This window comes from Vanellus vanellus (genome assembly GCF_965231255.1).
Source record: "Vanellus vanellus genome assembly, chromosome: 10".
NCBI lineage: Eukaryota > Metazoa > Chordata > Aves > Charadriiformes > Charadriidae > Vanellus > Vanellus vanellus.
In genome coordinates, this window is record NC_138915.1 from 9,230,924 (window position 1) to 9,243,906 (window position 12,983).

At 36.4% G+C, this 12,983-nt stretch overlaps 1 protein-coding gene across 3 annotated transcripts in view; it reads right to left on the reverse strand.

The window, feature by feature from the left end:
- Nucleotides 1-12,983, reverse strand: part of MTM1 (myotubularin 1) — a 45,853-nt gene that overhangs the window by 10,387 nt on the left and 22,483 nt on the right. For all 3 annotated transcript variants that reach the window (XM_082488304.1, XM_082488303.1, XM_082488305.1), the window contains exons 8-11: nucleotides 7,840-7,923; nucleotides 6,435-6,584; nucleotides 4,420-4,608; nucleotides 562-747 (exon numbers count right to left, since the gene is read on the reverse strand). In XM_082488304.1, coding sequence (XP_082344430.1) covers nucleotides 562-747; nucleotides 4,420-4,608; nucleotides 6,435-6,584; nucleotides 7,840-7,923 — 609 coding nt within the window. The remainder of the gene's footprint in view (nucleotides 1-561; nucleotides 748-4,419; nucleotides 4,609-6,434; nucleotides 6,585-7,839; nucleotides 7,924-12,983) is intronic.

Genomic DNA, 12,983 nt, shown 5'->3' on the forward strand with positions numbered 1-12,983 from the left:
TTTATTAAGTAGGATTTATTACATAATACTCTAAATACTCTTGCACAGCTGTACTTAAGACAAAAGGTTCAAAGGTCAACTAGTAAGAACACTGGTGAATTACCAGTTTTTTTATTTGTGCTACAAAATGAAAATTACAAAATTTACAAGTAAATTTACAAGATTTATTTACAAAACCATAATTCATAGACAACTGATGTAATAACTGTCCTTGTGAAAGATTAGTAATCTGTAGTCCTGTATTGCTAGAAACCAAAATAAATCAGTTCTCATACATGTAAAGACAATCAGACTAACAATGCACTCCTCTATTAAAGACTGACATTTGACTTGAGGCAGACAATAAACATTGAATTTCACCTACTGCTGCTTAGTAATGATGTATCTTATGAGATACTCTACAACTAATTGGCAAAAAGCCAACATTCAGTGATGCTGGTTTTGTAGCCCAAGTAGTTTGATGTGTTCCATATCACGACTACATCAAAATCTAGCAGAGAAAGCAAGTCTGATACAACAGATTTGGACAAACGTAATTTCAAACAAACAGCAAAAAGTTACCTTTATATGTTCTAACCAATGGGTTGATTCCAGACTTGACAACCAGTGAGATTCTTCCACATTAGGATAAACAATGTCCTTCAACTTCTTCAAAGATTCCCGCATGACATGAATGTTATGAATGTCCAAGAAGAAAAGTTCTGCATTAGGATACGCATCTTCACCTTCATATCCTCCCCCAGTTGCCTACAAACAGGAGATCTAAAATTAACTTCATAGTCATACACACACTATTGTAGAAGCTTTTCGAGAGCGCAAGAAGGACTGAATTTTATTTATACTTTTTTTTGTAGTTGGGCAATATATAATTTCAGTTGCTTGTTTAAAACATCAGTCTCAGATACAAGCTTTCGAGGGGCGAATGCTGGAGAATAATACTCAAGGAGACTTTCCTTTGTCTAAAAGGACAAAGTATATTAAGTACAGCATATGGCCAGAAAGACATTCACGTGGCTCCAGCTAGCCTAGTTCCTTTCAAAACCTCAAGAGAGCAAACCTAAAAGGGAAAATGTGTTATTTTACATTAAACACTGAAAGCTTGTTTATACTGTTGGGCCTGGAGTCCTTCAAATAGGATTGAACGAGCCAGGTAAGAGACAGCGGGCCAGCATCACATCAGTCAGGACTCAGACTGCTTTGAGAATAAAACATCATTTGTACTTTCCCCATTACTTTTGAGATTCATGATGGAAATAGCTTTTCCTTGACCAACTGACATTACAATGTCAATATTTTTTCTTCATTTATGTTCACTTTTCCCACCAAGGATTAAACAAACTCATGATTCCAAATACAAGAGAAATCAACTTACTTCCCAGACAGATTATAAAGGTTAAATTAAAATGTAAAGTACATCACACAAGACAGCAGTTACTCATAACATACTAGATCAACTCTTCCAGAGAATAAAATTGCTCATTTCTTTGTTTCTGTATCAAGTAGGAAGAAATTCAGTCAAAAGGATTGGTCTGTTTCTTTATACCACTAATTCAAAAGAGAGCAAGTATTTTTACCAGTGCAAATCTGCTACCAAAACAAACACCACCAAACCCCACTTTCCTGTGTTTGAACTGCCTAATTATTTACTGCTAATATTGAACTGATATTTAAGCAGATAAATTTAATTTTACTTAACCAAACATTTTATCATTTTTAAGAGTTCAGTTAAGAATAACCTACATTTCATTTAAGAATTAAGTTCAAGAATCTTAGATTCTGCCTCTAAGAAGTAAATTACTAATAACATTAAAATTTACTTCAAAGTAACTCTTCTAACATTAAATTTTATTGCTGAAGACTAAACGTATATTTAGATCATTAAGAAATTAGAGATCCACAAAAGTAGAAAGTCTATCGTACTGCTGCTCTCTCAAAACATTTAATCACCACCACAGCAGAGGATGTCCCTGGTCACAAAAGGAAGTGGAAAAACCACACGTATTTTAGGACACGGTACCACTGATGAGGTTTTCCGAAGATAGCTGCAAAATCACAGCATTTCCTGCAGACAGCAAAAACATGCTATGCCATGAATTGAGATAAATAAATTTTGCCTTTAGAAGCCATTACAGCCACCAACTACACATCAGACAACAACCTAAAGTACGGTATAGCCTTTCCCTACTAGTACCACCTACATTTCTGTATAGTAGCGCATTATCTCTATTCTATGCTCTCTATCTTCTTCCTCAGATGTGGGGGTATTCCCAGAGCTGCCAGGCTCTGTGTTAAATGAAGTAATGATTGTATTTTTCTCTTTCCTTTGAGTATTATGAAGTCCTGGTGAGGAACGATTGTAATTTTAGCATCAGGGCTGCTGCAACTCCTACTGACTGTGTGGTCTTGACCTATGTACAAAGAACACAGGAATGCATGAGTAGCATAGCCCAAGATTTTGCTTATACTAATCTTCACAGCTGTTCAAGAAAATTTTTTTCAGTGCTGATCCACACTGGCTTGTGCTCTTTATGTTACTGTCCCTCAGACCCAGAAATGCACCCTACTCCTTTTACTACTATGACTGTCCATTAACCTTGTCCATTAAGACACATGGGTGACATACACTGGCCATTTAAAAAAGCTGAAAACTGTGCTTCATACTTCAATAAGTTTGTGTGTATGAAGTTTGGCCACAATACATCTTTGAAACAAACAGAGTAAAAAATTTGAGTTTGTCCAAGAACTGGGGACAAATTTCAGTTAATGTAAGAATTTACATCCCTCCACAAAGCAAACAGAAGGATTACATGTTTTGTTCACCCATAAACATTCAGCACGCAGACGATAATGCAATTTGTAGAGTAAAATGCAAGCAATTGAGGCAGACCTTCAAAATACAAAACATCAGATTAAAACCTAGCCAAACAGCCCCTAGGATAGCGTCTGAAAGAATGTGTGTTATACACAGAAAAGCACCTTGTTACCTTGTTTCTCGCTTAATAAATTACATTCTCTGTTACAGAGAAGAGGGCTGTAAAGGTACAGATGTGCATGTTTAAATTGCACACAGCAAAACACTAACATTATTGTCCTTCTTGAATGATGAAGCAACTTAATATTTGTTACATATAAACCTCCTAGAGGCAAACAAGTTTTACCATTTCATATTCCTTTCAGCACAAATATCAAAGAGGATTCATCCCGCTAGATTAGTGTTCATTTTGTGCCAAAAATACTATTCAGAAGCTAGAATTCCTTCTCTCCCAGGCAAGCATGCTCGTCATTTCACTACGATCTCAAACCCTCTTGAACTCGTATCTCTCATGCTCTTTGCTGTGCAGACACACAACTTCACTATGAAGGACTGAAGAGCACGTCCACTTCATTTGTGCTTGAAACTCAGTGAGTAAGGGACTATCCTAGACATGGAGGGAGTGAAGTTGCTACATTCTCATACGAAGAAAGCATTAAACTTGTGTCCTTCACCGCCTCTCCCTAACTAGGCTTTTCATATAAACATGGAGCACATCCTGTCTGCTATGCTCTATGCCAAACGCAATGCTGACACACTGTGACTGGCATCATCTGAGTATGCCTGAACAATCTGGTCCTCACCAGGTTGAGGGAGGATAGAGGGGAAAATCAAGGGACAGGGATACCATTTCATCTTGAAAAGCTGGACCAGATGATCTTTCAAGGTCCCGTCCAGTCTAGGCTGTTCTATGATTCTGATCCCATTTAGGCTTTGATCACAGAAGAAATGGTCACTTTGTCAGATGGAAACACTACGTCTTGTTACTGCATTTAACCAACTACAGGCAACTAGGGAAGAATAGGTATGTAGGTATCCAAGATCCTACTCATGCTGCTGTTCAGAGTGGAAAGCCCCAAATTAACTTATTCATCACTTTCTCCGTATTTACTGGATGCCTGGATAGGTCTGAAGTAGTTAATGTAATGGTTTGGAAGAACCAAAAGATGCCTGTCAGTGGGCTTGGCTTTCTGTGCACAGCCTTTCCTGGACAGAATTTTCACAGAGGATATGAAGCAGAGCTGTGGCTTGCACAGAGGTGGCATGTCATTCCAACAGAGGACACGCTCTACAGCTCAGCCTACACCTACCTCACAGTGCAGAGTGTAGTCATATCTGATTTCAGTCCCATGCTAAGATCTGTGCTTGACTGATAACAGACAGGGTAAAACGTGTCTGGAAATCCACATATGGTCCTGAAACCCTGCTTATTACCTACTTTAGGCACTCATGTCCTTTCATGGCCTTGAGCCTCAGTATTTGATTATGTAAATATATATATTATGTGAATTTATCTATATTAAGGTTAACTACTGTTCCCAAAAACATCCTCACAGAAAACTTCAAGCTAAGCCTCCTCCCCATCCCTGTATTAGGCATCTGTTTACCTTGTTTGCAACTGCATTGACATTGGGCCTAGCATCATAGATGGTCAGTTTTGAGATTTGCCCGTTAGCCTCCCTGATGATGTCAAGATATCTTTCATCATCTTTATTCCTCTTGCCACTCATTCCAACAAGGGGTTGACTGCAGCGCATAATAACAGCTTGAGTCTCTGGATGAATCCATGACAGAACCTAATCACATGTCAAAAACACATTAGAAGAAATACCTTTTATTAAAAAGACAGAACTTAAAGTTGCATTCTTTAAAATAGACAATATGAATATTAACACTTTTTATTTTATTTCTTCAAACGACTATCACCAGACATATCAATTGCTTCACTTTAGTCTCATAAAATTTAATAATAATAATCTTTAAGAGTTCATTCTCTTACATACTTAACTCTTACTGAAATGATACTTACATAATCCAGTGTATTTTAATATTTTCCTACAAGTCTTAGGTTGCACAAATAATTCTGAAAAGCAAACTGGAAACAAACAAAGCAATGCCTGCTGAAACTAAGAAACAATTCAGAAGAATGAACTCATTGTAGAAATGGTGACTAAGATGCTCCAATTCTACAAGAACAGCTTTTCCCTTCTTTCGGATAAAGAAGGAAAGTTGAACCTTTCTGCAGTATCCTGAATGTTTCCCCTTCTCTTTAAAGTACATTTTGTTTCTCAGCCCTCTTTACAAAGAGGCAGCACTGGAGCAGACTGCATGCTGCCTTTGTTGTTGTTCTGAGCCAGAGGGGACTTATCACAAACAAGAGACAGTGAGCTGCCTAGGGAACAGACTGCAGTGCAAGAGATTAAAGATAAGCACCCCGAGAAGCAGGTAAAAACTCCAGCTTCATCACTGAAGAATATTAGGAAACAGTATTCTCACCCAGTCTGAAAGTTGTGGGTTACAGAATAAAAAAAACATTAGAGTTAAAAAAAAAAAAATCCTCAGAAAGTATTCACTCCTGAAATACAACCCTTAGTTTTATATGTAGAAACAAGACCTGTCAGTGTGTGTGTGGGTGAGTATGATTGGTTATTTCCTGACAAGAATAAAGTTACTATTACCAAGGAAATAACTCTTACTGTACAGGCATACAAAAGCCCTGTCACGAATTTTGAGATGACAGAGAAGATACAGCTAGGTTATAAGAACTATATGCACACGCTACATATTTAACATCTATATTTTATATGCGTTATATATAATACATATACAATATGTGTATATATAGTAAATTTATGATAGGCCTAGCCTGACAGTAAATACCATATCTAATAAATATTTATCATATTGAGCTTTGCATCTGTTTGAAATTAACTGAGATACAAAGCTGCTTTCTGATGCTAAGAATCTAACACCTCTTCCGAGTTTGCCAAATTATTAGTTAAAACAGATTGTATTGTGATATAAATTAGTATTTTTTATAGTGATGTGAAGAGCTGATACATAAAAATTCTCTTACCTCAAAGAATTTTAGTTACAGAAATAGAGTCAAAAAGTCAAATGGGTTTATCTTAAATTCCACAGCCCAATTTAAAGGGCTAAAAAGCCCAAGAATTCACTACAGAAACTATGCACGAGGTCTTATTTTAGGACTGACCATTGGAACTATGTTTAAATGCCCTGCAGTTTGCTTATAGGAGGATGACATTTGCTATCACTTTTTATGTGCATCCAAAAGTAGTCACAAACTAGTACAGATGGCAGTCCAAGGCTCGTACTTCATTAAGAAAAGGGAATCTGCAATGCTAGCAGTTGTTGCTAGAAAAATCAAGTCCAAACCAAGAAAGCTGGAATGGGTGATTGTTGGGGGGGGGGGGGGGGGGAGGAAATGTGGCTTGGCGAAGACACTAGTTTCAAGCAGTAAAAACCACCAGCCAATCAAATCTATTTTGCTGTAACCATTTCCAAAAAAAGCATCTTCTGTGTTGTGTTCAGCAAAAAGTTGTTTGGATGCATACTTAAAACTAGCTACACTATAAGGTAACTTTCATCACACAATACTCACCGGGATTCTGTTTCTGGACCTAAAGGCAGCAACTCTCTTGAGGTCATCATCTGTTGCATTATATGGCACTACTAAGAGCGATGGATATGTGTCACACAGTCCGTAATGTTCATTAATAAAAGTTACTCGCCACCGTTCATTAGGCAGTCCCTAAAATGTAACACAAAGATTTTCAATGTATTTCTGGCCATACAAATAGTAATTCTGCTCTTGAATTTTACATGACATTATGGCCACATGGTGGCAACAACCTACCAATTTAACCTAACTATAATACTGTTTCAAAACAATAGAAGAAAAAAGATTACAAAACCACACAAAACAACCCATTGCTGGCAGATTCACAGCCTTAAACAACTGCACAGCTATCTCATACTCTTACATACACAATTCTATTCTCCTAACAACTTTCAAAACAATGATTAAAACTAGTAGATGTATTTCTTTAACTGTGGGATTAAGGAAAAAAAAAATTGTCTTCTCCTTCAAAGCTCCGCCTTGCCACTTTGCCTGCTGAAGAGAGACTATGGTCCTGAGAAGACAGGGAGAAGTCTCATCTTAACCTTTCTTCCTTGTAGCCTGATACTACCTTCTGGTTAAAAATAAGATTCAGGGTAGCTTTCTTACTGAGAAACAACAACTTTTAGTTGCAGTCTGCTCAGTAAGGCATTTCACAAAGAGCAGCCAGGAAATTGAGAAAGACTGATAAGCCCTCCGCACATGCACAGTAGGGTTCGTGTGGGTGTTTGTATTTTACCTTTTTTGGGTCTTGGGCCTCTAAACCTTGAACCAAAAAATATGGAGGGTAAAAAAAAAAAAAAAAAACAACTAAGGAAGTCCTTATTGTTTGGTTTTTTTTATTTTTTTAAGTCATATTTAAAGCAAAAATAAATCGTCTGAAAGACATTTAAAAATCAAAATATATCATCCTCTTTCATTGTCATTTTCCCAAAATCACCTAAAAAGAAAGCAGAATACTGATAGACATATAAATAAATCCTGTAAAGCAATGCTGCTTCTAAAATAAGATGCTTTTTCTTTTCCCCCTTCAATTCAGGAAGGATACCAAATCAAAGACCAAATCAAGTCTATATTTAGGACACTATAGTTACATATTTGGCATGTTCTCACCACCCCCTGCTCACTTAACAGTGGCACATTGTAAGAAGTATCAATCACTTCCCTCAAAGAGCAAAGACTACCTTCCTGCGACATTCTAAATTGTTTTAAAGGTTCCAGTGTTTTATTTCTTTCCTTCACTTTTTTCAAGTTTTATTTCCATCTTCCCTCATTCTCCCCCCCCCCCCCCCCAAAAGAGCTGATAAGAGAAATGTACAAACAATAATTCCTCTACGTAAGTTGTCAGATACAAAAGTATCAGGCAACTGCAACTTTAATTACTCACTTGTCTCCTGTATTCAGACATCGGATTGTACACCATCCATCCATTTTCAGAAAACTTTTCTTCATTTGCAAATGCAAAAAAAAGCTGTAGGATGTAGAAGCATCTTATTACTCCAAACTCACTGAAAGTGGCGAATATGAGAGCTCATCATCAGTTACACCCCTAATGCCCACCACAAAACAGGACTGACTTTTCCATGCCAATCCCCTTCTCTCCATTTAAATCTGATACTTGTAAGACCATAAAGCAAAGAGCAATAAGTAATAAAAAATACAGATCTGCTAATGAAATAAATGAAAATGTGACAATAGTTAAAACGAGAAGTGACAAAGTAATAAAAATTACAAAGCTTAAACTGTTGGATTTTTTTTTTTTTACTGTCAGGCGGTTGAAATGTTTTAAAATAGTTTATATTGGTTTATTTCCTATATTTCATATTGTCACCAAATAATCCACCATCTTCTTACCAAAATTTCTCCAAAAGGTACAGCTGCAATCACTACATAAAATAGTACACATAAAATGGAAAGCATAAAAAGGTTTTCAAGGCTATTCATTACCATTAGGAACCAGTCTTCTTTCTGCATCCCCTCCCCTTTACTAACAGAAATCAGGTTTTCTGTAAAACTCTGAAAATTAAAAGTTGCCATTAAAAATGAAACAAAAATTGTTGTTAGCAGGTAACACTACCTACTTTTCTATTGCTTTGTTGCTCCTCTCAAGACTCATTTATACAACACAGCATCCTCACCCAGGATTCTGACAACTTCCTCATACCTTTTAAGCTTCCTTTTCCTTTCAACCAATTCCAAGTGGGCTGTATTACCTAACTAACCCCTTTTTTCCTTGGGTTGTTTTTACAGTTTACGATGAAAGCAAAAGTAATGTTTATTTTAGGAATCTCCTTCATTGAGAAAATTGATTTTGGTGGCTTACGAATTCTTTGGATGCCAACTGGAGCATGAAACTGAGCTGTTTCAAAAAAAAAAAAAAAAAAAAAACAAAAAAACACCCAACCAAACTAAAAACCAAAAACCACACCAGAGAAGAGAATGCGTTGTCTTGAGCTAACTGAGCAACAGCAGCCAGAGCAGAAAGCATTCAAGAGCCACAGCTCATTTGTAACAAAAAAGCTGAAAGTCTCCTAGCTATTCAAAGACATTAAAAGAACAAATTGAATGCCAAACTGAGCTTCACAAATCTACATCATTTTCACAGACGTAGACCCGAACTAAGCAGAAATGCAGAGAACCCGGCAAGCAAGAAAACAACAATAATCATGGTTCTAAGGTGCCATGATTATGCCTACGGAGGTAAGGCAATGCTTCATAAGTGTACTAGAGGCCCAGATGGAGGTTTCCTTACATCTTATGAAGGCAGACTCTAATGGCTCAAGGCAATTCTGTTTAGCCTAACATGTTATAATGGTTTAAACAGTAAACAGCTCTAATCAAAACACAAAATTGAATCCCTCCAAAAGGAGGTTTTTTTCCCTCATGCATTTCAAATCAACAAGTATTTTAAAAGGACGTTACTGCTCACACAAGACACTTTTCCCACCAGTTTTAGACACTGAAATTTTAAATTAAAATCATTATTTTAGAGCAAGCACATTCATTAGCAGTTTTGCAGAAGTAAACAATGCATTCCCAAGTTGTGTGTTCTGAATGTCTTCACCATTTTTAAAAGGGTAGGCCTTCAGTGTAAGTAAACATTACAGATTCTTTTGACTAAGTAAGAGGCTATCGAGTGGGATGGAGAGAGAGATGAAGAAGGAAAGAGGTGGATGTCAACTGCATCAGAAAAAATTATTCTATCAGAAGCTAAGCAGAAAGACTGAAAAAGGTTGGTTATTTAACTGAAACAAATTATTATTATATTTTAGTGAAAGAGAAATATCACTATCTAAAGCAGTAGATGCAACTGATTTGCTGAAATATTAATAAACAGCTACACACAAGAACCCACCCCTCCTCCCCAAAGGAATTTGCCATATCCTGAAGAGCAACTATGCTAAGAATTCACCAAGGAACCAAAGAGACAAAGGAGAATCTTATAACAGGAGGAAACAGAAAGACTGGAATCCTAACAGATCACCTAAAAGATGTCTCAAAGGCAGGAATACATTATTTAAGTTGCTACTTACTGCAAGTTTCCTGGTGAGAACTTAAAAATTACTCAACTTAAGTTTAAGTGAAATACATAAGTTTATTACACTGCACTGTCATAGCTGTTATTATAGTGTATTTTATTTTCACATTTAAAGAAAAAAAAAACAGGGTTAAATTTACTGTGCATGAGGAGGGGATGGACAGAATGCTTTCCAAAAGAACAGTGTCCTACTGTGTACAGCGCGTTCCATTTAAAATGCTTAGCTACGGCAGCTTTACCACATCTGCTACAAAAGCTTTCAAGTCACACAACCCACAACTATTAAAGATGACAATTCAGCTTTATCAGTTCTGTTGACATTGCAGGTAGTACAAATTCTTCCTACATCACTGAAGAATCATTAATAGCATGGATTAACCAGCAAAAATCTGAAGACTAGCAAATAACAGAACACTACAATGAATGTGCAAGCGTACGGAGCAAAGTTTGGGTTTAGATCTTTACATGAACTATTCAGATAAAACTCCGACAAGAACAGTATTTAAAGTTGAACGGTATCTAAAAAACTGAAGACAAACATTATTTTTCTTCTGCAAACGTTAACTAAATTATAACAAAAACTTATACACACATATTTATATGTGCACATGGCGTACAGACTGTATACTTAATCTGATCACTACTGAAAGTCTTACTCATTGTACAAAAGAGATTAAAGATCCGAATCCTGCCCCCACCACCTCCAACAGCTTTTCACTCAAGAGCTAAAATATCAAGTCCTGAAATATTCTGCGAAGACGGTGTGAACTTTAGTTCAGGCTAAATGCTAATCTGAAATACAGCAACATCCCCAACCTACCTTAGGCCCGTCTCACCACAAAATATATAGAGCAATATACAAAGCAGGTTCAAAGAGCATAAAATGCTTTCTTTTCCACTCTGACAATTGTAGTAGCATGGTTCCATTTAACAATATACAGTTAAAATCTTAAATTGAGAAATTACTTTAAATACATTCACTTCCCCTTAAGCAGCTCATTAGACGAAAGAAAAATTTGTATCCCTCTTTGAATTCCAACATGACACAGCAGAAAAGTCAGAGTAGGAGAACATCCATTTATACCCATTTCATACAGTTCTATTTAATTTCAATCTACAGTTTAACTTTAGTGTAACAAGCAACCCACATTTATAATCATTTTAATACTGAGAACCATATACGTAAGCAAACATAAGAGATGCTTGGATACAATTGTATTTTCTTGCTTGTGTCAGTACAAGCTACATTTGGCACACATTTGTACATCGCCCATTATCACATTTTGTTACTAATAAATAGAAGTAATGTGAAGTAATTTCTATTGAATAACATATTTGTTGTTGAATTGGACCTTTTACTATTCTGATGCACCAAATTGATAAACCCCATTATAGTGAACAAATCAATGTGATAAATACGTATTTAGATCCCAGAAGAGTTTGTTACAGTTCAGGTAAGCTTCAAATCTGCACTACTGACCCGTGTATTTCCACTTTTGTCCTAAATAACCCAAGCTTACAAATTAAAAGCAGTGTGTTTGTATCTGTGTGTCTTAATTAACTTAACACTGCCAAAGCTTTCACGTCACAGTGCACATAATCTGAATGCAATTCTACAGTGCAGCAGGCAAATGGGACAGAAGAAATTATGCCATTTACAGTACATTCTGCATAGGTTTTCATATCACTCAAAGTAAGATTTAAGAGGTGCTTTCTTAGTAAAAATACATGACTTGGCTTTTTGTGGGTACAGGTTCCTTCATATGAGTGCCCCTCACATACACACACCTCTGGTGGCAGGATGAAAACAGGGAAGTCACTTCACTGCCCATAAGCATTTAGTACTGTCCAGCTAGGTGTACTAGGTGTTCATATCCTTCAGAGCACAGAGGGCAGAAGAAGGTTGGAGAAGCAAACTGCATACCCAGCTATGGGAATTGCATGACTCCACAAAACAGAAAAGCCCTGCCAACCTCACTCAGTGCATCATTACGCACAAAGGCAAGCCTTTCAAATACCAGAATATAATAAAAAGTTGGCCAGTTCTGTTCCATGCCTTCTTCACACATCTTTCCTTCCCTCCACATCTATCATACATTTAAATTATACTGATTACTGGGTTTATCTCACATCTTGGATTCAAAGCGGGATAGTTTGCAATCAATGTACTGACCGTATCTCTCCTACGTTTGATGGAGATAAGCGCTCCATGTCTGATGGAAGCCCATCAATTTCTGTTAGTCTATCAACTAATTAAAAATCAGTTTCAAGTACTTTTCAGCTGCCATAGGAAACAGAAAGAAGAAATCAAGGAAAATATTAAAGAGGTAAGAAATAAAAAAATTATAGTAAATCACCACTCAAATCTTATGGGATGCAAGGCTTGTGACTTATCAATACCTGTAGCTGGTAAAAACAAGACTTATAACACATTAGTTAAGATTTTTGCAGAAGCAAATTAAAGCCTCTTTGCATTGAACGGAAGTAGGGATTTCACTGCAGATCCATAGTCTAAAAGCAGAAGACTACTGCTCCACTTGAAGCAGAAAGCTACTACGTCACTTTAAAAAAGGCTCTCAAGTTTTGTAACATTTTTGGTAAGCTACTTTTTATGTTTCACTATGCAAATAATTCTGTTTACTTCCTTGCAGGTGCTAAGCCACAATTTCAACACAGTCTGTTTCAGTACTCCTACAGACTAAATACTTGCCTTCAATATTCAATTTATCATTACTATTTTGAACACAAAAATAACATGCGATTCACTGGTTGCTCACAACAAAATGTAGTTCTGCAAGATAAAGGAGAGAGCAGCTGCAATCTGACAATACAGTTTGGCAAGCAGTCTATTTATAAATAGTTATATATTTGCTCTATTTACCAAATCACAGTACATAAATATATACTCGTGTACAAGTAGAATATGTAACGTACACACAAGTTATTAAATATTTGACCAATCTTTATGCATTACAAAAGAAGAAAGCAGAAAA